The sequence below is a fragment of the Triticum urartu genome, chromosome 7 (genome assembly GCF_003073215.2).
Source record: "Triticum urartu cultivar G1812 chromosome 7, Tu2.1, whole genome shotgun sequence".
In the NCBI taxonomy this organism is placed as follows: domain Eukaryota; kingdom Viridiplantae; phylum Streptophyta; class Magnoliopsida; order Poales; family Poaceae; genus Triticum; species Triticum urartu.
Genome location: NC_053028.1, coordinates 88,992,242 through 89,015,606, shown reverse-complemented (window position 1 = coordinate 89,015,606; position 23,365 = coordinate 88,992,242). Strand labels below are relative to the sequence as shown.

Genomic DNA, 23,365 nt, shown 5'->3' with positions numbered 1-23,365 from the left:
GACTACATTACAAGCTAACAAAGCATATATGTGTGTAATTAGTATTCCTGCCAACTAAACATTATTTTGTGTGCAACTAGATTATATTACACATCAAAATTGTCATGATCGGGACAGTAGACTAGTTGCACATCAAAATTGTCATGGTTGCTAGATTACAACCTCATGAAAGTTGAATCATGCAGATTAAAAAATTGATTTTGAAAAAAGTTGGACGATATAGTAATAAAGTTACACAATACAGTACTAAAGTTACACCATATAGCAAGAAAGTTGACATCAAAAAAATTTCGTCGAAATATACCCATGTGGGATCTAGTTTCAAAGATCTCGTCACGAGAAATCCAAGGATGAAGACGGATCTGAATTCTAACGCGTGGTTTAAAAGATATGACTTTTTAAAAATTTAAAACCCGAAATAAATAGAAGTGAATCTGTTTATTCCACTACATGTGACAAGTCTAACAGCATTTAATGCCAGCAGGCACATGCACTAACAGACAAAACATGCATGTACGTATGCTAGTGACAGCGGCCACTCGTTCTCCCCAACAAGCGCGCACTTTTTAGATTTTAGGCTATTTATATCCTCTGTAGTACGTGCCGATGTCACGAGATGATAAATTCAGATCTGCAAGAGCGGTGCAGGTATAGCCGTCGGGGAATTGTGTGCCGTGGCTGTCTGTAGTGTAGTATGGCCTGATGTGGATGGATGGATAGCGGTGGATACGTCGTAGTACACGTGCTAGCTAGTTGCCTAGTGCACCGCTCTTGCTTCGCTCTGCAAATCTCCATGATCGGTGCCGCAAGCCTCACCCTGTCTCTCTTCATTTCATTTTGCCCATCCAACACATGAGTTCGGATTAAATCAAATCATCTGAAATTCTATTCAGATGGTTTTGTGCCATTTACCTGACAAAATCCTGTTTCTGACAAGGTTCAACATACCAATTCGTGTATATCATTTTTTTTCACATGTAGCCAATATAGATTGATATAGGGGTCCATCTTGATATGATCCAGTCGTTTCAAACCCCAGTTTTGCAAATATTTCAACGGCTATTCCTACCCCCTCTTCCTACCAAAAGGCATCCAGGTTTTCAGTCGTTACATCCAGACAAGACCACGCAGCACCTAGCAAAGGAGCAGAACATTTAGCGGAGAAAGAGAAGTCGTCTACTACTCAAATATAGTCCTACATCACTGTCCGACGCATGTGCTCCAGAGAAAAGCTTGCTTCAAGAGCGCTTTTTCTTCCTGGAGACCTCCAAGGAGCACCCTGGTGATGAAATCGAAGTCGACATGGCTCAACTCCAAGCAACTCTCCACGTTTTCATCCAGCAACCTTGAGTGAGCATCTCTGGAACTCTCAACGTGCATCATCACCTGCGCCAGAGTAGTCTTTTTTTTTATACCCCTGTTCGGAATTACTTGTCTCGGATATGGATGTATCTAAAACTAAAATACATCTAAATACATTCATTTCTACGACAAGTAATTCCGAATGGAGGGAGTATATAAAAGAAGGGCTTCCCGCTTCTGATTTTCATTAAAGAAAACCATAGCATCCGAGAGAACTGCGCCAGAGTAGTCATGGCGCGCCACTCTTTTCCCTGAAAACAAAGTTCATTCATCAGATTCCAAATAAGCCACAGGGTTGCAGAGCAAAGCAGGTTCAAGACGCCGTTTTTTACTATCCTCTTATCCGCCATCTGGCCATCGACTCAAAGTCAGAACCCAGCGGAACACAGTCAAAAAACTAAAATGACTCAGGATTGGTGACACCACCAGAAATAAGAGACCGAATCTATCGTGCCACAACACAGTCAAAAACCAAATGGGAGCATGATTCAGGTTCAGTGCAAGCATGAATTCCGAGTGGGATGTGAAGTTTCGAATCAGCAGGAGTGTGAGCAGGAGCCACAACGCTAATATTGACTTTTCGTTTTCTTTTGTTCTGCATTTGGAACAAAGGATCAGAATTTTGAGATTGGCTTAATCCAACCGAAGTTTCAGGAATGTCTACAGTTGTTCTGAATTTTATTTGGATTCATGTGTGCCAACTAAAATGACTGAAATGTTTGGACCGAAAGACAGACACTTGTTTCGGTACCTAATCAAATGACTAATTTCTGAAAATCTGGTGAAAATTGACTGAAGGTGGTAACCACGGCCACCTAGATAATGACACCGAATTCCCGTCAGGCATACGAAAGGTGACATTTTTGGACCACACTGAAGAATTGCCAAGATGCTTTTGCCAACATGGCACTACCACTTGAAAATCATAAATAGCATTGCTACCGGCATGCCACTATATGTGCATCTTTCTGCTACAATTCTCACTTGCATTCCATTTTCTGAACAATGAATGACCAAATGACGTGCTTAGTGACATTGAGTCAATGATCTATTTTCTTCTAATATTGGCAACCTCTGGCTTCTCCATTTGTGTCTTGGACTACCCAGGTCTGTGCTCATTCTCGTAGGTGATGTGATGATCATCACCTCAGGGTCACTGGAACACGCAAGCAGGAAATTTCTTGTTGCTACACCTATAGTGTATAGCACTGTACAGGAGCAGCAATTTCATTCAAAAATACCTTCTCTTGAAAATCCTGATTAAAATTCACAAGTGATACTTTTTTCCTGGAATATAATTTAAGTTTTTCTGGCACATGCATGAACAAACCTAACAAAGGGAGGAGACACTTGAGCTAAGACAATACAAAGGTGTCCATACAGCCGAATTTACCATGGAACAAAGCAACCCAAAATGCAACATAAATAGGATCGAATTCTTTATTTTCACCAGATTCATCGCCTCATAGAAGTAAAGTCACCTTGTTTATATCCTAGAATCAGCAAGTCACGAATTCTTTATTCCATGGCTATTGTAGCACCATACCAAACTCACCTTGATCATATCCTTAACTAAAATGACTGAAATGTTTGGACCAAAAGACAGACACATGTTTCAGTACCTAATCAAATGACTAGTTTCAGAAATTCTGGTGAAAATTGACTGAAGGTGGTAACCACGGCCACCTAAGATAATGACACCGAATTCTCGTCAAGCATACAAAAGGTGAAATTTGCGGACCACACCGAATTGCCAGGATGTTGTTGCCAACATGGCACCAACACTTGAAAATCATAAATAGCATTGCCGCCGGCATGCCACTATATGCGCATCTTTCTTCTATAATTTTCACTTGCATTCCATTTTCTGAACAATGAATGACCAAATGATGTGCTTAGTGACATCGAGTCGATGATCTATTTTCTTCTAATATTGGAATGCCTCGCTTCTGCATTTGTGTCTTGGACTACCCATGTCTGTGCTCGTTCTCATAGGTGATGATCATCGCCTCAGGGTCACGGGAACATGCATGCATGAAATTTCTTGTTGCTACACCTATAGTGTATACCATGTGTACAGGAGCAGCAATTTCATTCAAAAATACCTTCTCTTGAAAATCGTGATTAAAATTTGTTCTTTGTAGAATTTAAGTTTTTCCGGCACATGCATGAAGAAACCTAACAAAGTGAAAGTAAGTTATGGAGAAAGGGACGAGACACTTGAGCTAAGAGAATACAAAGATGTCCATACAGCCAAATCTACCACAGAACAAATTAACCCAAAATGCAACATAAATGGGATCAAATTCTTTATTTTCACCACATTCATCGCCTTATAGAAGTAAAGTCACCTTGTTTATATCCTAAATGAATCGGCAAGTCATGAATTCTTTATTCATGGGTATTGTAGCACCAAAGCAAACTCACCTTGATCGTATCCTTAACGAATCGACGACTCTTTCTCCTCGAGAGAAATGCTCAAAGTGCGCGGCTAGGAAATCCTTGACCTTCATTTTCCTGTATCGCGCCGGTCGGTCCTCAGTCAACATCTGAGCTATCGGTCCAATCTCTCTTTCAGGATCCAGACCATAGAACACGGCCACTGAGATCCTCTCTTTCTCAGAATTAGTCACAACCCTATGTACTGGCCCTTTTAAGATCCCGTTGGTCATTATCTGTGCAGGAGAGAAACTTGAGTACATACATTTATCTGTATCGACGCGAATATGGGAGAAATTTACTTGAGGTTCAGAGATGGCTACCTCCATTGTAACACCAACGTTGATCAGCAAGGTGTAGTTAGACACAGCTGGAACGTTGTACCACGTTCCATCTCTGAGAAACTGCAGCCCAGCGACATCTTTGTCCATTAGAAGAACCGTAAGAGCATAGACATCAGAGTGAGGCTTGATGCCCAAGACAAGATCAGGTCTTGGACATGGAGGATAGTAATTGAATCTAGCAAAAGTGAGAGCCCTGTCGCTAAACTGGTTAACTAGGCAATCTTCATCGAGCTCCAATAGCTTGGCCATTGCCCGAAGGACGTCGTCTTTGATTCTCTTGCTCCTCAATGTGTACTCATGCAGGTCATCCCTGCAAATACCACCAGGGTAGTTCAGTTAAGCCAAGTCTGGTATACTGACTATGGTTTCTTTCATATGTAATTATTTATGAAGTTTTTCCAGGTCAGGCTAGATCACTAGTGACATAAATAAGGAAATGAGCTCTATTCTGCAAAACTGACAGCTAAGACAGATCCATTTGAAGACATGTATCTGGCAGATTACCTGAAAGATTTTGGATGTATGGGCCAAAGGGCAAGGTTTCTCTCGTCCTCTGGCTCCACTTTAAGATGCAGTCGATCGGACCAGTCCAGTCTTTGGTCTTGCGTTTTCACCTGGTCAGTTCCATAACCTTCCATCTGGAAATGTTTCCCATCTATTATGTTACTGTACTTTCTCTTCTCTTCGAGCGGTAGGCGGAAAAAATCCCTTGACGTGGTCATCACAGAATCCATCAGAGAGGTCTCCATTCCATGGTTAGAAACCTGGTCACGCATGGTTACAGAAATAGCAAGTACACTGTGAACCGAAAATGCAAAGACCAAAGTACAACTTAGGAACAGGAAACTCGAAAACGAAATCTCACCTTGAAGAATCCCCAGGTCTGCAGCGCCGACCGCAGCTTGGCGGCCTCCTCCGCATCGTTGGATGCAGACAGCAGGCCGAGATCGATTGTTGGAATGGGCTCCGGCATCTCGGTACCAGCCAGGTTCCCACCAAGCGGTTCTTGCTCTCTGAGCAAGTACTGCCTTGGTGGCTCCTGTGTGCTGGCAGCCAGTTGCTGCACTGAACTCGGCAGCCTCCATGACTCATCAGCCATTGGAGTTCTTGGATGTTTCTTTGCTGATCCTGGTCTTGCTCTCCTTGGTGGTTGTGCTCTCTTGAAGAAAGAGGTTGCAGTAAGCAAGATGAAGTTGTCTTTGTCTCAGTCCCGTCTCAGTCCACATGGTTATCGATGAATAGACCAGCCACCAACCACTGCAACTAACACCAAAAAGATCAGAAAGATGGCGGCTACTCTTTTTTTCTGAAGAATTAACCTAATAAGCCAAAACAAGTTATATAAGAAGACAAGTGGGGGGACAGAGATAACATGGCATTTGGTGGCAGTGGCATGCACTACTCTGTATTTTGCTACGCAGACACGCAAATATATATATTTCACCGGTTTGTGCTTCTCACTAATTGGCGTGTGGGTCAAAGTGATGACTACATCCTAAACTAATCACTTGTGCGCATAAAAATTGGGTCTACAGAAGTGGACAAAGGAGTTAGTAGTGGATCCAGCTGCGCGCTTGAAAGTCAAGATACCCATTTGCTTTGAAACAAACTATTCGCTTTCGCAGATCTATGCCCATAAAACTGCCAAAGCGAGACAAGGGAACTCAAGCAAAACAACAGTAGCAAGCAACCATGGCTTGTGAAGAACCATCAAAGATAGTCAACATACCCTCGATTGTGCAAGAGCTGGTGACTTGCGTACAGGAGCCACCAAGCCAGTATGTGGTTCCTGAGCAAAACCGCCCAGACATGGCCTGTTACGAGATGCCCGATCCGATCCCAATCATCGATCTCAGCCGTCTGCCTGCCCCTGGTAACAGCTCTGATGAGGTTGATAAGATGCAGTCGGCCTTGAAGAACTGGGGCCTCTTCCTGGTAAGCTTGCCCTGATGAACTCCTTGTGTTATCTTTTATCAATCGAATAAGAGTGGTGACCGATCTTTCTCCAGGCTGTTGGACATGGAATAGAGCCAAGTTTTCTTGGTGAGGTGATGAAAGTGACGAGAGAATTTTACAAACTCCCACAAGAAGAGAAGCAGAAGTACTCAAACTTGGTTGATGGCCAGGAGTTCCGTATGGAAGGATACGGGAACGACATAGTCGTATCAGAGAAGCAGACCCTGGACTGGAGTGACCGGTTGTACCTCGTAGTGGAACCGGAGTCCCGGAGAATCTATAGCATGTGGCCCGCGCATCCTCCTTCTTTCAGGTACCTTCTAGAATTTTATCAGGAATCCATGATCGATATGCATGATTTAAAAAAATGTCAACTGATGAGTAGCAATTGAACGATTCTGATCATTCAGTTTTCTTCAGAGATATTCTGTGCGAGTACACAGTAAGGTGCAGGGAGATTGCCAGCCTTGTCCTCAGGCACCTGGCCAAGATGCTCGATTTACATGAGGACTACTTTGTCGAAATGATTGAAGAGGATGCCATCACATATGCGAGATTCAACTACTACCCTCCCTGTCCCAAGCCGGACCAAGTCTTAGGCCTGAAGCCCCACACTGATGCCACGGTGATAACAGTTGTCTTCATTGACGATAACGTCAGTGGGCTCCAGGTGGAGAAAAATGGCGTTTGGTACAAAGTTCCAATAGTTCCGAATGCATTACTTGTGAACACAGGAGATGCAATGGAGGTACGTGTGTGCAGGAAGTTGCAAAAGTTGTTCGATCTTGCCCTGTGAACAGCTAAGCTGAGCTCTATTACACCTGATACATGCAGATACTTAGCAATGGGTTCTTCAAGAGCCCAGTTCACAGGGCCGTGACCAATGCAGAGCAAGATCGGGTCTCGTTGGTTATGTTCTACACGGCGGATCCAGAGAGCGAACTTGAGCCAGTGCCGGAGCTGGTGGATAAGAAGAGGCCAGCGCGGTACAGGAAGATAAAGACCAAGGATTACCTAACAAAACTCTTTGAAACTTTTGCGGAAGGGACACTAGTCATCGACACAATGAAGATCTGAATGTGATTCTGAAGTGCAAAAGATTGATTCGGAGTGTGGTGATTTTTTTGCCAACAATCTGTCTTCTTATAGAATTGGTTTATGTTTCAACTATCTGATCAGAATGTGCTATATATGGACACTTTTGTGTGATTGTATGCCTTTTGCAGGCCACTTCATACCTCTTTTAGTTCAAGTTTTATCCCCTTGATCTACATTATCTTGTACTATATCAGGTTTCTGCTTCAAATAGCTACCCCTATAAAGAAATATAGGAGCGTTTAGATCACTACTTTAGTGATATAAACATGCTTACATTTCTTTACGGAGGGAGCACTTCCTATCGTGTCTATCTTCTTCCTTATTTTTCTCCTATTGTCGCTAGTGACTTACAGCTGGTCTATTCGGTGATGGCCACTCTGATTAAAACAAAGTCAGCTTACTAATCAAGAATTGGGTGTGCCTCGGCAACAATAGTCTAAACAACCGTGACCTGACAAAGGCACATTCTTTTAAGAGAATGAAATGACCGTGGGGACAAATTACATCAGAATAAGTAATTTCCAACTAGTAGGGCAAATGAGGCTATTACAATGGAAGAGTTGACCATGGGATGAGGGAAAGGTTCCACACAGGACCATACATCGAAACGCTTTCAAGGTAATCTACCAGTAAGAGGCCTCATTGTCGCGTCAATTTTATTAAATAGAGTTCACTGGCTTATTCATGTCATGAGTGATGTAGCCTGATCTGGAGTAGCTTGCGACATAAGTTGGTAAAATAAGTTATTTGTCCTCTGAAAGAAACACAAATTACTGCTCTGTAAAACCGGTTTCAGTAGTCTAATCTTGATTCATCTGAACTACCGTAGAGCTATTTGCGAAATGCATAGTCAATTTTTTTTCTATCAGCCAGGGCCCTCGCCGGCAGGAGAAAAATGCAGTTGCAGTCTTGCAGATAACTGGAACTAGTCTAACACGGTGTATACAGTATATTGTCTATTTTAGCAAGCTAAGACTAAACCATATGTAACATTGGGGTTTGATTTGGGGATCTTGGGGACAGTCGACTGACATATATTTAGTAAAAAGACTGCTTGCCTAACTATTCTCATGTTACGGGTCCAATCTCAGAACATACGAATGGAGAATTCACGCAACCAGCCTACACAACCGCCGTCGGTGGAGATCCAACACAGATTCTCAGCAACAGGGGGAAAAAAATCTCAACCAAAATTCTCTAAATAACTGTAGAAAATATGTGCTAATCGCGTTCGATCCTTACCTCAAGCCGTTTCCCTTGAGAGTCCGGCAGGCACTCATCCGCCGGTCCCCGCCGGCCACGCACCCCCCGACCGCTGTCGGCGGTTCCCGGCGATCCCTAAGCTGCCCGGCGCCTCCGCTCGACTTGGCTGAATCACTGGTGGGGGCAGTGGGCAGGACGACAAACAGGAAAAACACAACGGGCGAACCGGTTTCGCTGCCGCCTGGGCTATTTCTACGGCAGACCAGCACGTGGCTGCCACGGGCTGAATTCCGGCCCAAGACGAAAAGGTGACGCACTTAGGACCCGTTCGAAAGCGCTCCAGCTTCCAAAAATCGCTGGCTCCAGCTTCTCGAAGGAGGAGCGATCCACGAGAGCAACTAGTTTTTTTTTTTGAAAGAGCCACGAGAGCAACTAGTTAACTAGCCCTCGGGAACGCTAGTTAGGATCAGCGTCACTTGACGTGCTATCAGCCATTCGCCACGTGTCGTGCTCTGAGCGTTTCTTTTGGATTTTTTTCGAACGCGTTTTCGGCTTTTTAAACGGTTTTTCTGACATTTTGGTTTTCCATCGATCTTCCTTAGCTTTTCGATTAAAAACAATATTTTGACAAAAAAAATTACACAAAAAAACGTGTTTTTTTTCTTCCGTGGCAGTCACGGTTTTGCTTTCGTGAAAGGCACGGTTGTGCTTTAGCGAGAGTCACGACCGTGCCTCTCGAAAACGGAAAAAAATAGTTTTTTGTTTTTTTTCTTTCACGAGAGTCATGGTTTTGCTTCCCCGAGAGGCACGGTTGTGCTTTCGCGAGAGTCACGGCCGTACCTTTCGAAAACGTGCCTTTCGAAAACGAAAAAAAACATATTTTCTGTTTTTTTCCTTTCGCGAGAGTCACATTTTTGCTTCCGGGAGAGGCACGGTTGTGCTTTAGCGAGAGTCACGGCCGTGCCTCTTGAAAATGAAAAAAACACGTTTTCTATTTTTTTTCTTTCGAGAGTCACGGTTTTGCTTCCGCGAGGGGTACGGTTGTGCTTTCGTGAGAGTCACGGCCGTGCCTCTCGGAAACAAAAAAACGTATTTTCTGTATTTTTTTCTTTCGCGGGAGTCACGGTTTTGTTTCCGCGAGAGGCAAGATTGTGCTTTCGCGAGAGTCACGGTCGTGCCTCCTCGAAAATAAAAAAACACGTTTTCTTTTTTTCCCTGCGGGAGTCACAGTTTTGCTTTCGTGAGAGGTGCGGATGTGATTTCGTGAAAGGCACGGGCGTGCCTCTTTCAAAAACGGAAAAAACCCATGCTCCCGGTTCAGTTTTTTCGTCCGGTTTTTTACATTCAGTTTTTTGTGAAAAAAAGTTCATCAAAACCTATCAACATGGAACCTAGTTTTGAAGATTTCGACGCGAGAAATCCAACGGTGAAAATGGTTCGAGATTTAGACGCACGATTTGAGAGATAAAACGTTTTGAATAAACGGGTCTACGAAACAAGGGAAAACTCCCAGATTGCGACAAGTGACGCACTGCATATACACCACTTATTGTAACCAGGAGAATTGGAGTGATTTTTCCAACAAGTACTTCTCAACCAGTGATTTGGACGATCCGTTCGGCTCGCTAGCTGTGGCTCCTATCACAGGCAGGGCTGGTAGCCCAGGAAACCAGGCTGTGGCCTGCTCGGCCATGCAGTGGGCCTTATTTGAAGGCCCAGTTCGGTGGGGAAGTGCAGGCCAGATTTTGGACAGCACAACATTTTTTTCTGCTTTGTTTGCTGCGATTTATTCTGTACAGAGAGCACTTCTTACCTTTGTACAGTGAGCAATTTATGATAGTACAAGTCCAAGAACTATACAAAACATTTAAGTTTTCTAATTTCACCAGATTTTAGATCAAGAACAACAAGGTTTGTTGACATATGTCGTACAACAAAAGCTTAATCAAATTTGCATACGTTTGCAAATCATAAGAGCTACAAATTGCACCACGAGCATGATTTCACCAACCAAGAGCAATGGCGGTAGCTAGTTCATTCCTAAACCTATCCATGTTAGGAGCACTTGCCTCCGAAGTGGAAGCATCCGATGCACTGGAAGGAATAACATACTTCGTATATCTATCCGTAATTGTTGGAACATAATCTGGATCTCTTTCACATCAAATAAAGTGGAGATCATCTTTGTCATGGAAGCGAACATAGTTGTGCAATGTCATAGTAGCTGCAACAATCTTCATCTGTGTTTGGAACGAGTAGTTTGGCATCTTGAGGAGAATTTGCCATTTCATTTTCCACACTCCAAAGGTTCTCTCTATGCAATTGTGTTTGGAGGAGTGAATCTTGTTGAACTTCTCCGTAGGAGTATTTGAAGGTGCACCTCTTTGAAAGTCAGGGACATGATACTGTTCTCCTTTGTATGGTACTAGATATCCATCTCTATTAGGATACCCGGCATCTACAAGGTAATGCTTGCCTAAATTGACAGCACACATACATGTTAGTTGGAGGATAGAGTACATCATGTGTAAACTTGTAACGAAAAGAAATGCTCACCCTTTGGTGGATGGGTGAAGGAGGGTCTGTCCTTCTCAATTGCATGGTATAACACATTTGTATCATGCATAGAACCAGGTTTCCCAATTGAAGCATAAGTAAAGTGCATATCGAAGTCACATATCGCCATCACATTCTGAGTTGTCATGCCCGTCCTCCCAATGTACCTAACTTTTGGTGGCCCATCAGGAATAGAAGCTCTTATATGAGTCCCATCGATTGCACCAATGCAATCTTTGAGATGGGGATAAGCCCTCCTATCCTTTTTAATTAGATCATACACAATGTGGAAGTTTGGGTCTTGTGGCTTAAGGTAGTGAGATGCCACGTTCACTACACATTGTAGAACCTCATGGAATTTACGATGGATTGTACCCGCTGAATGTTTGAAGCGATTTTGAGTTCTTCTATTTGATTCACAACCTCCCAATGTCCACAAGAACATAGCAAGAGACTCATAAGTGCTAACAAAGCTTGTTTCTTTTAGACCATAGTTACGTACCAACAAGTCATGAAGACCAAAGAACACACTTCCCGTCATTCTCAACATTGTGTAGGTCTCTCCCTGTGTGGCAATAGTCTCTTGAAGCCATCCAAATCCACTCAAAATAGATTTCCGAGGCTTGGCCTTCATCACCCAACTTTCACAATACTTGCCAAATATGACTGCTGCACCCGAACAAAGCATGTTCATATTGAAAATAAACAGTACCAGCATGAACATGTACTACCAACATAAGGAAATTATTGATTTGATCTGAAATCAATTTATATCACTACAGACTGCACTACACACATATACGAAAAATGCGCACACATCAGTTTCATATCACAAGAAATTGGGGTTGTTCACAGACAGCGCATGAACTAGCTAGGCTGAATCAGAGTACTACAAGAGGGGGGAGGTGGCTGCTCACCTTGAGCTGGGGGAATGGCTTCTCTGGCGTGGATCTTGCGGCCAGGCCCGTCAGGAGCTCTACTTCACGCGGTTGTTAGCGCCGACCAACGGAGGGAGTGGCGACAGATGGGGAGACAACAGCATGGGGACTTTGGGCGGCTGCTGCGAGCGGTGATGGATGGAGACTTGTGGGACAAGGCGTAGATCCGAGGGGCGGCGACGCGGTGGCCGACCGGCCGGCGACGGCTAGGGTTGCTACAACAGAGGAGGAGGTGGGCGTTCGTTTCTGTACGAGAAGAGGAGGTCGCGAGAGCAGAGGAGTCGAGAAAAACGATTCGCTGGTTACATCGAAGTGGCATTGCTATCGTAATTTTGAGAAACTCTCGCTTCTGATATTTGCGAAGCCGGGCCAGCGCAGCTTACCGTCTCCGCGATATTTGCACTGTCGAATCCTCATCTCCGCGGAGCCAGCTTCTCGAAGTGGAGCTGTACGGTGCGGCTTCTCGAAGCAATTTTTGGAAGCTAGCTCGTGGACTGCTTTTGAGCGGGGCCTTAGCCTCTTTGTTTGGGCTGCAGATTCCCGACATAACTAACAAATCAAGGAGTACTCTTTCCAAATATCACTCTCATCTCAGATTGCGACAAGTGCCATATTGCATGTGCGTCGCTTGTCGCAACTTGATAGTTTTTTCGTAGTTTTGTTTATTCCAAACATTTTATATCTCAAACCGCACATCCAAATCCTGAGCCATTTTCATCGTTGAATTCCTCACGACAAGATTGTCAAGACTAGAACCCATCTTCATAGGTTTTGATGAATTTTTTTTGCACGAAAATAAGGACGAAAAAACCAAACCGGAAGCATATTTTTTCCATTTCCAAGAGGTACGACCGAAAATGCATCTTTTTCCTTTCCGAGAGGCACGACTGTTCCTCTCGCGGAAGCAAATACATGCCTCCATGAGAAGTAAATCCGTGCCTCTCACGATGGGAAAAACACATTTTTTTCTTTTTCTAGAGGCACTTCTCGTGGAAGGAACAAAAAGTATACATGTTTTTCCTTTTCTGAGAGGCACGGCCGTGCCTCTCGCAGAAGCAAATCCGTGTCTCCACGAGAAGTAAATCCGTGCCTCTCATGAAAGTAAATCCGTGTCTCCACGAGAAGCAAATCCGTGCCTGATGTGATTCTTTTTCCTTTTTGCGAGGATGCACGGCCATGCCTCTCGCGTAAACAAATTTGTGCCTCCATGAAAATTAAATTTGTGCCTCTCGTAGAAAAAAAAGAAAATACATTTTTTCGCGCAATTGTTTTTCGCCCAAATGCTAAGGAAAACGAGGGGAAAACCGGAAGCCAACTCAAAAAAAATCATCTAAAAGTCGAAAGCGCGTACAAAACATAAAAATAAAAATAAAATCCGAAGACAGCGCCTAGAGCACGACACTGAAGGAAATATACCCTAGAGGCAACAATAAAGTTGTTATTTATATTTCCTTACATCATGATAAATGTTTATTATTCATGCTAGAATTGTATTAGCCGGAAACTTAGTACATGTGTGAATAGATAGACAAACAGAATGTCACTAGTTTGCCTCTACTTGACTAGCTCGTTGAATCAATGATGGTTATGTTTCCTAACCATAGACATGAGTTGTCATTTGATTAACGAGATCACATCATTAGAGAATGATGTGATTGACTTGACCCATCCGTTATCTTAGCATGATGATCGTTTAGTTTGTTGCTATTGCTTTCTTCATGACTTATACATGTTCCTATGACTATGAGATTATGCAACTCCCGAGTACCGAAGGAACACTTTGTGTGCTACCAAACGTCACAACGTAACTGGGTGATCATAAAGGTGCTCTACAGGTGTCTCCAATGGTACTTGTTGAGTTGGCATAGATCAAGATTAGGATTTTTCACTCCGATTGTCGGAGAGGTATCTCTGGGCCCTCTCAGTAATGCACATGACAATAAGCCTTGCAAGCAATGTAGCTAATGAGTTAGTTACGAGATGTAGCATTACAGAACGAGTAAAGAGACTTGCCGGTACCGAGATTGAACTAGGTATTGAGATACCGACGATCGAATCTCGGGCAAGTAACATACCGATGACAAAGGGAACAATGTATGTTGTTATGCGGTTTGACTAATAAAGATCTTCGTAGAATATGTAGGATCCAATATGAGCATCCAGGTTCCGCTATTGGTTATTGACCGAAGACGAGTCTCGGTCATGTATACATAGTTCTCGAACCCGTAGGCTCCGCACGCTTAAAATTCGGTGATGATCGGTAATATGAGTTTATGTGTTTTGATGTACCAAAGGTAGTTCGGGGTCCCGGATATGATCACGGACATGACAAGGAGTCTCGAAATGGTCAAGACATAAAGATTGATATATTGGAAGCCTATATCTGGACATCGGAATAGTTCCGGGTGAAATCGGGATTTTACCGGAGTGCCGGGGGGGGGGGGGGGGGGGGGGTGGTGGGGTGGGTGGGGGGGGGGGGGGGGTGGGGGGGGTGTGGGTGTGGTGGGGGGTGGGGGGTGGGGGGGTGGGGGGGGGGGGGGGGGGGGGGGTACCGGAAATCCCCGGGAGTTAATGGGCCCCAAGACACAAGTTGATCAGTTGATCTTTTAGCCATGTGCGGTGCCCCCCTCCACTATAATCCACCTCAGTCATATCGTAGCGGTGCTTAGGCAAAGCCCTGCGTCGGTAGCATCATCATCACCGTCATCATGCCGACGTGCTGACGGAACTCTCCCTCGAAGCTGTGCTGGATCGGAGTTCGTGGGACGCCACCGAGATGAACGTGTGCTGAACTCGGAGGTGCCGTACGTTCGGTACTTGGATCGGTCGGATCGTGAAGACGTACGACTACATCAACCGCGTTCTCATAACGCTTCCTCTTACGGTCTACGAGGGTATGTGGACGACACTCTCCCATCTCGTTGCTATGCATCACCATGATCTTGCGTGTGCGTAGGATTTTTTTTGAAATTACCGCGTTCCCCAACAGATATGTGGCGGCGGCTGAGAGCGCGCCAAGTGGCACGTTCCCAACCAACCCAAAGTGACCCTTGGGAGGGCTTCCGAGGAAGTACTCCGTAATTACTTACTCTCATAGATTCCTAAGAATGACTATGGGCGTGTTATGCCTAAAAAAGACCGTGTACGTGTTTGGTTGCCCCCATGAGGCCCAACCTGGCCAACGCGGAAAGAAATTGGGTTGTTTGGTTGCTCGGGTTCATTGTTTGTCCTGCATCAGACGATCTGTACAACACCTCATAGCCATTCCCGCTAGGCGTCGTGACAGTTTCTAGCGAGCCAGGCTCTGTCGAAGCATGGGAGGGGAACGCGAAACAGAGCTCATGCAATCACGTAGATGGTGCAAGCTCGCGCGTGTCTCCAAAAAATTAGCGGGAGGATTTCGGGTTACTTCCCGCCGATTCGGTCACCCTATATAGCCCCCTTCACCTCACCATTGAAACTCCCGCCACCATTCTCTCCCTTTAGAGCTTTCCCTCCAATGTGGATCGGCACCGACGAGCAGGTAAGCGGCGCTTCTTCTCCGGCCGACGGTCCATAGTGGCAGCAACTCATGTCCTCCTCTTCTCTGACCTGTTCCGCGTCTCCCTTGAGCTGCAACGATGACCTGTGTGAGTCAATCATCCCCTTCGATGTACTTTTTCTAACTAGATCTGAGAGCATGTGGTAGGTTTTGATCTGAGAGCATGTGGTAGGGTTTGATCTATGACCATCTTGTAGCATTGTATACTGCCGATATGTGAGAATGTGATGTTGTGGTAGCTATTGGTGATGGATTTGTAGCATTCTAGGGGTGTATCATAGTGTTGAACACAATAGATTGGTAGCTAGTTGTGATGAATTGGTAGAAAGCTTGTTGGTGTATGCTGCTCATATCGTGTTGTGTTGAGATAGATGGTCTGGTAGTGTGTGTTATATGTATTGTCCATGTGTGTGCTACGATTGTAGGACATGACCACACAAATGCAAGAGGCTAGTCAGACAATTGTCTTGTCTGAGAAACAACTCCTGTCATCCTATGTCGAGGACTTCCTGAAGGAAATATGCCCTAGAGGCAATAATAAAGTTATTATTTATTTCCTTATACCATGATAAATGTTTATTATTCATGCTAGAATTGTATTAACCGGAAACATAATACATGTGTGAATACATAGACAAACTTGGTGTCACTAGTATGCCTCTACTTGACTAGCTCGTTAATCAAAGATGGTTATGTTTCCTAACCATGAACAAAGAGTTGTTATTTGATTAATGGGATCACATCATTAAGTGAATGATCTGATTGACACGACCCATTCCATTAGCTTAGCACCCGATCGTTTAGTATGTTGCTATTGCTTTCTTCATGACTTATACATGTTCCTATGACTATGAGATTATGCAACTCCCGTTTGCCGGAGGAACACTTTGTGTGCTACCAAACATCACAACGTAAATGGGTGATTATAAAGGAGCTATACAGGTGTCTCCAAAGGTAGATGTTGGGTTGGCGTATTTCGAGATTAGGATTTGTCACTTCGATTGTCGGAGAGGTATCTCTGGGCCCTCTCGGTAATACACATCACATAAGCCTTGCAAGCATTGCAACTAATGAGTTAGTTGTGAGATGATGTATTACAGAACGAGTAAAGAGACTTGCCGGTAACAAGATTGAACTAGGTATTGGATACCGACGATCGAATCTCGGGCAAGTAACATACCGATGACAAAGGGAACAACGTATGTTGTTATGCGGTCTGACCGATAAAGATCTTCGTAGAATATGTAGGAGCCAATATGGGCATCCAGGTCCCGCTATTGGTTATTGACCAGAGATTTGTCTCAGTCATGTCTGCATTGTTCTCGAACCATAGGGTCCGCACGCTTAATGTTACGATGGCAGTTATTATGAGTTTATGCATTTTGATGTACCGAAGTTAGTTCGGAGTCCCGGATATGATCACGGACATGACGAGGAGTCTCGGAATGGTCGAGACATAAAGATTGATATATTGGATGACTATATTCGGACACCGGAAGGGTTCCGGAGAAGTATCGGATAAAACCGGAGCACCGGGGGGTTACCGGAACCCCCCGGGGGGTTAATGGGCCTCATGGGCCTAATGTGGAGAAGAGGAAGGGGCTGCCAGGGCAGGCCGCGCGCCCCCTCTCCCCCTAGTCCGAATTGGACAAGGAGGGAGGGGCGGCGCCCCCCCTTTCCTATTCTCCCTCCACCTCTCCTAGTTGGACAAGGAAGAGGGGAGGGGAGTCCTACTCCCGGTGGGAGTAGGACTCCTCCTGCGTGCCTCCATAGGGCCGGCCGCACCCCCCCTTGGATCCTTTATATACGGGGGCAGGGGGGCACCTCTAGACACACAAGTTGATCCACGTGATCGTTCCTTAGCCGTGTGCGTGCCCCCTGCCACCATAATCCACCTCGATCATATCGTTGTAGTGCTTAGGCGAAGCCTTGCGTCGGTAGAACATCATCATCGTCACCACGCCGTTGTGCTGACGGAACTCATCCCCGATGCTTTGCTGGATCGGAGCCCGGGGAGCGTCATCGAGCTGTACGTGTGCTAAGAACTCGGAGGTGCCGGAGTAATGGTGCTTGGATCGGTCGGATCGGGAAGACGTACGACTACTTCCTCTACGTTGCGTCAACGCTTTCGTTGCGGTCTACGAAGCGTACGTAGACAACACTCTCCCCTCTCGTTGCTATGCATCACCATGATCTTGCGTGTGCGTAGGAAAATTTTGAAATTACTACGTTCCCCAACACTTCCAGCCTCCCATTGAGGACCAGATGCCTCCTGATTCAGATGTGATTGATTGTTTAGGCATGGGTCCTCCTTTCGTGCCTATATCATTTGTGCTCATTGTGCCAAATGTTATTGTTGTCGCCGCACAAATGACAACCGCAAAGGACAAGAAGGGTGGTTGGGGGGACAACATGAAGTGGCTATCGTTCATGTCATGTTGGTGCTTATCAATATGGGTGAGCTCATATCTAGTGGGGTTAGGACTGACAAGGCCTTCAAGGAGGTGCATTTGAACACCATTGCGAAGCGAGTTTTCAAGTTTTGTGGTCAGGAGGTGACCTCCACCCAAGTCTACAACCACCTCAGGAAGTGAAGATCTAGATGGATAAAAGTGTCCAAGCTTAGAGACCTTAGCAGCGCCTCATGGGATCAGACCACTTGCTCGATCATTCTAGAGGCAGAGCACTACCAAAGCCATACCGCGGTTAGCTCACGTCCCCTTATTTAAGCATGTCAATCATTGTTTCCCTGCAACTAACCATGTTGTGTTTCTTTATTAGGACCACCCCAAAGATGCAGAGTTCCTCAACACACCCATCCAAAAGTACAACCAAATGTAACACACTTTCTCCTTTGGGCTAGCAACCGGCAAGCCCCCTTGGTTCGCCCATGCCTTAGTTCCCAGACACCCAGGAGTCTGAGAGCATCGTCCTTGATGGTCCTGATAAGGGATTTGAGTATGTCACCATGCTTCATAGGAAGAGGAAGAGGGGCAGCTTGATGGAGGACGAGATCAGTTTCCTCACCAGCATGACTAGGATCGTCAAGGAGGTGGCAACCACCATAAGGGAGAGAAAATCGATTGATGTCCACTCTGACCACTACACCGTCGTCATGGACCAAGGTGGCTCCAGCCAAGAGGCTTTGATGGTTTCTCTGAGCCACCTTCTAGACAACAAGGCCCAGGGTCTTGGGTTTGTTGCCATGGCAGACACTCACATGGTACTCTAGCTCAGGAGCTAGTTGGGCAACAGGGCAAGCACTACTGCTAGTTCTGTCTTTGGTGGTGGGGACGGTGTGTATGCTCCTCAACAACGATGGCGATGACGACAACGATGGTGACGAGGACGACATATATGTTTTGTAGATAGGGCTTGAAAACTATTTATGATCATGTATATTTTGATGAGGTGGTATATACTAACCTCCCACGAACTTAGGACTGGTCATCACCTTCTAAGAAACCCAGTGAGCCAGCCCATAGGCGGTGCAACGCATAGGGAGCAGGCCAAGTGGGCCGGTCCATTGGGGGGGGATTGTAGGGGTCTAAAAATCCCTAAAGAATGAATGCACACGTGCCAGGAAATGTTCTCGAGCCCACTCGCTCATGAACGCATGTAGCTCCAGACCTAGAGACTGTTAGAGCAACTCTAGCAGACCCCGCATCCCGCCCCGACCAGCAAAATAACCGCCAAAATGCGGGTTGGGGCGGAAAAACCTGCCCGATCAGACCTAGCATCCCGCCCCGGCCCGCACAAATTTTTTAGGTGCACGGCAAAATCTCAGCCCCAACCAGCATATTCGCGGGTTTCCCCCTCGCCGTTGTGGTGCCCTGCATATAAGCAGAAGCGGTTGGTGGGGGGACATTTCAGCCCGCACTTTCCCCACTAACCACCTCCCTGTTGGGGAATGCAGTAATTTCAAAAAAAATTCCTATGCACACGCAAGATCATGGTGATGCATAGCAACGAGAGGGAAGAGTGTTGTCTATGTACCCTCATAGACCGTAAGCGGAAGCGTTATGACAACGCGGTTGATGTAGTCGTACGTCTTCACGATCGACTGATCCTAGCACCGAAGGTACGTCACCTTCGCGATCTGCACACGTTCGGCTTGGTGACGTCCCACGAACTCACGATCCAGTAGGGCTTCGAGGGAGAGCTTCGTCAGCATGACGGCGTGATGACGGTGATGATGATGCTACCGGAACAGGGCTTCGCCTAAGCACCGCTACGATATGACCGAGGTGGATTATGGTGGAGGGGGGCACCGCACATGGCTGGAAACAATCAACTAGTGTGTTCTAGGGTGCCCCCTTGCCCCCGTATATAAAGGAGCAAGGGGGGAGGCCGGCCAGCCTAGAGGCGCGCCAAGGGAGAGGGGGAGTCCTCCTCCTAGTAGGAGTAGGACTCCCCTTTTCCTATTCCAACTAGGAATGGGAAGGGGGAAGGAAGGAGAGGGAGAGAGGGAGGAAAGAGGGGGCGCCACCCCGTCCTTGTCCAATTCGGACTCCCAAGGGGGGGGGGCGAGCCCTAGGCCCTCTCCTCTCTCTCCCACATGGCCCATGTTGGCCCATTAGTTCCCCCGGGGTTCCGATAACCCCTCCAGCACTCCAATAAATATGCGGTGACCCCCGGAACTCATACGGTGTCCGAATATAGTCGTCCAATATATCAATCTTTATGTCTCAACCATTTCTAGACTCCTTGTCATGTCCGTGATCATATCCGGGACTCTGAACTATCTTCGGTACATCAAAACACATAAACTCGTAATACTGATCGTCACCGAACGTTAACCGTGCGGACCCTATGGGTTCGAGAACTATGGAGACATGACCGAGACATGTCTCCGGTCAATAACCAATAGCGGAACCTGGATTCTCATATTGGCTCCTACATATTCTACGAAGATCTTTATTGGTCAAACCGCATAACATACGTTGTTCCCTTTGTCATCGGTATGTTACTTGCCCGAGATTCGATCGTCAGTATCTCAATACCTAGTTAAATCTCGTTACCAGCAAGTCTCTTTACTCGTTCCGTAATACATCATCCCGCAACTAACTCATTAGTCACAATGCTTGCAAGGCTTATAGTGATGTGTATTACCGAGAGGGCCCAGAGATACCTCTCCAACAATCGGAGTGACAAATCCTAATCTCGATCTATGCCAACTCAACAAACACCATCAGAGACACCTGTATAGCACCTTTATAATCACCCAGTTACATTGTGACGTTTGGTAGCACACAAAGTGTTCCTCTGGTATTCGGGAGTTGCATGATGTCATAGTCATAGGAACATGTATAAGTTATGGAGAAAGCAATAGTAACAAACTAAACGATCATCGTGCTAAGCTAACGGATGGGTCAAGTCAATCACACCATTCTCTAATGATGTGATCCCCTTAATCAAATGACAACTCATGTCTATGGTTAGGAAACATAACCATCATTGATTCAACGAGCTAGTCAAGTAGAGGCAAACTAGTGACACTCTGTTTGTCTATGTATTCACACATGTACTAAGTTTCCGGTTAATACAATTCTAGCATGAATAATAAACATTTATCATGATATAAGGAAATATAAATAACAACTTTATTATTGCCTCTAGGGCATATTTCCTTCAGTCTCCCACTTGCACTAGAATCAATAATCTAGATTACGTTATAATGATTCTAACACCCATGGAGTCTTGGTGCTGATCATGTTTTGCTCATGAGAGAGGCTTAGTCAACGGGTCTGCAGCATCCAGATCCGTATGTATCTTGCAAATCTCTATGTCTCCCTCCTTGACTTGATCATGGATGGAATTGAAGCATCTCTTGATGTGCTTGGTTCTCTTGCGAAATCTGGATTCCTTTGCCAAGGGAATTGCACCAGTATTGTCACAAAAGAGTTTCATTGGACCCGATGCGCTAGGTATGACACCTAGATCGGATATGAACTCCTTCGTCTAGACTCCTTCATTTGCTGCTTCCGAAGCAGCTATGTATTCCGCTTCACACGTAGATCCCGCCACGACGCTCTGCTTGGAACTGCACCAACTGACTGCTCCACCATTTAATAAAAACACGTATCCGGTTTGTGACTTAGAGTCATCCGGATCAGTGTCAAAGCTTGCATCAAAGTAACCGTTTACGACAAGCTCTTTGTCACCTCCATATACGAGAAACATATCCTTAGTCCTTTTCAGGTATTTTAGGATATTCTTGACCGTTGTCAAGTGATCCACTCCTGGATTACTTTGGTACCTCCCTGCTAGACTGATAGTAAGGCACACATGAGGTCTGGTACACAACATTGCATACATTATAGAGCCTATGGCTGAAGCATAGGGAACACCTTTCATTTTCTCTCTATCTTCTGCAGTGGTCAGGCATTGAGTCTGACTCAACTTCACACCTTGTAACACAGGCAAGAACCCTTTCTTTACTTGATCCATTTTGAACTTCTTCAAAACTTTATCAAGGTATGTGCTTTGTGAAAGTCCAATTAAGCGTCTTGATCTATCTCTATAGATCTTGATGCCCATTATATTAGCAGCTTTTGATGTCTACTACGCAACCTTCTTCTTGTAGACGTTGTTGGGCCTCCAAGTGCAGAGGTTTGTAGGATAGTAGCAAATTTCCCTCAAGTGGATGACCTAAGGCTTATCAATCCGCGGGAGGCGTAGGTTGAAGATGGTCTCTCTCAAACAACCCTGCAACCAAATAACAAAGAGTCTCTTGTGTCCCCAACACACCCAATACAATGGTAAATTGTATAGGTGCACTAGTTCGGCAAAGAGGTGGTGATACAAGTGCAATATGGATGGTAGATATAGGTTCTTGTAATCTGAAATTATAAAAACAGCAAGGTAACAAGTAATAAAAGTGAGCGTAAACGGTATTGCAATGCTAGGAAACAAGGCCTAGGGTTCATACTTTCACTAGTGCAAGTCCTCTCAACAATAATAACATAATTGGATCATATAACTATCCCTCAACATGCAACAAAGAGTCACTCCAAAGTCACTAATAGCAGAGAACAAACGAAGAGATTATGGTAGGGTAAGAAACCACCTCAAAGTTATTCTTTCCGTTCGATCTATTATAGAGTTCGTACTAGAATAACACCTTAAGACACAAATCAACCAAAACCCTAATGTCACCTAGATACTCCAATGTCACCTCAAGTATCCGTGGGTATGATTATATGATATGCATCACACAATCTTAGATTCATCTATTCAACCAACACAAAGAACTTCAAAGAGTGCCCCAAAGTTTCTACCGGAGAGTCAAGACGAAAACGTGTGCCAACCCCTATGCATAAGTTCACGAGGTCATAGAACTCACAAGTTGATCACCAAAACATACATCAAGTGGATCACGTGATATCCCATGGTCACCACAGATACGCACATGCAAGACATACATCAAGTGTTCTCAAATCCTTAAAGACTCAATCCGATAAGATAACTTCAAAGGGAAAACTCAATCCATTACAAGAGAGTGGAGGGGGAGAAACATCATAAGATCCAACTATAATAGCAAAGCTCGCGGTACATCAAGATTGTGCCAACTCAAGAACACGAGAGAGAGAGAGAGATCAAACACATAGCTACTGGTACATACCCTCAGCCCCGAGGGAGAACTACTCCCTCCTCGTCATGGAGAGCACCGGGATGATGAGGATGGCCACCGGAGAGGGATTCCCCCTCCGGTAGGGTGCCAAAATGGGTCTAGATTTATTTTCGGCGGCTACGGAGGCTTCTGGCGGCGGAACTCCCGACCTATTCTGTTCCCCGATGTTTTTAGGGTATATATATGGACATATATAGGTCAAAGAAGTCGGTCAGGGGAGCCACAAGGGGCCCATGAGGGTGGGGGGCGCGCACAGGGGGGCAGGCGTGCCTCCCTGCCTCGTGGCCACCTCGAA

At 45.4% G+C, this 23,365-nt stretch overlaps 2 protein-coding genes across 5 annotated transcripts; one reads left to right on the top strand and one right to left on the bottom strand.

Moving 5' to 3' along the window:
* Window positions 1-1,048: 1,048 nt before the first annotated feature.
* On the bottom strand, window positions 1,049-8,618 carry LOC125520006 (protein SRG1-like). 4 transcript variants are annotated; one of them, XM_048684788.1, is made up of 6 exons: window positions 8,442-8,618; window positions 5,011-5,402; window positions 4,650-4,909; window positions 4,125-4,455; window positions 3,790-4,037; window positions 1,049-1,613 (listed from the first exon to the last, which is right to left on the bottom strand). In XM_048684788.1, the coding sequence occupies exons 2-6, from the start codon at window positions 5,242-5,244 to the stop codon at window positions 1,592-1,594; spliced, it is 1,095 nt and encodes a 364-aa protein (XP_048540745.1). In that variant the 5' UTR covers window positions 5,245-5,402; window positions 8,442-8,618; the 3' UTR covers window positions 1,049-1,591. The 4 variants fall into 4 exon arrangements, with proteins under 4 accessions (XP_048540745.1, XP_048540741.1, XP_048540742.1 ...); XM_048684784.1 differs by lacking the exon at window positions 1,049-1,613 and adding an exon at window positions 2,029-3,540; XM_048684785.1 differs by lacking the exon at window positions 1,049-1,613 and adding an exon at window positions 2,029-3,540 and having other exon boundaries at window positions 5,011-5,408; window positions 8,442-8,612.
* LOC125520007 (protein SRG1-like) lies at window positions 5,743-7,387 on the top strand. The gene is made up of 4 exons (XM_048684789.1): window positions 5,743-6,080; window positions 6,155-6,414; window positions 6,522-6,849; window positions 6,936-7,387. Exons 1-4 carry the CDS (start codon window positions 5,838-5,840, stop codon window positions 7,176-7,178), a joined length of 1,074 nt encoding a protein of 357 aa, XP_048540746.1. The 5' UTR covers window positions 5,743-5,837; the 3' UTR covers window positions 7,179-7,387.
* Window positions 8,619-23,365: the final 14,747 nt, after the last annotated feature.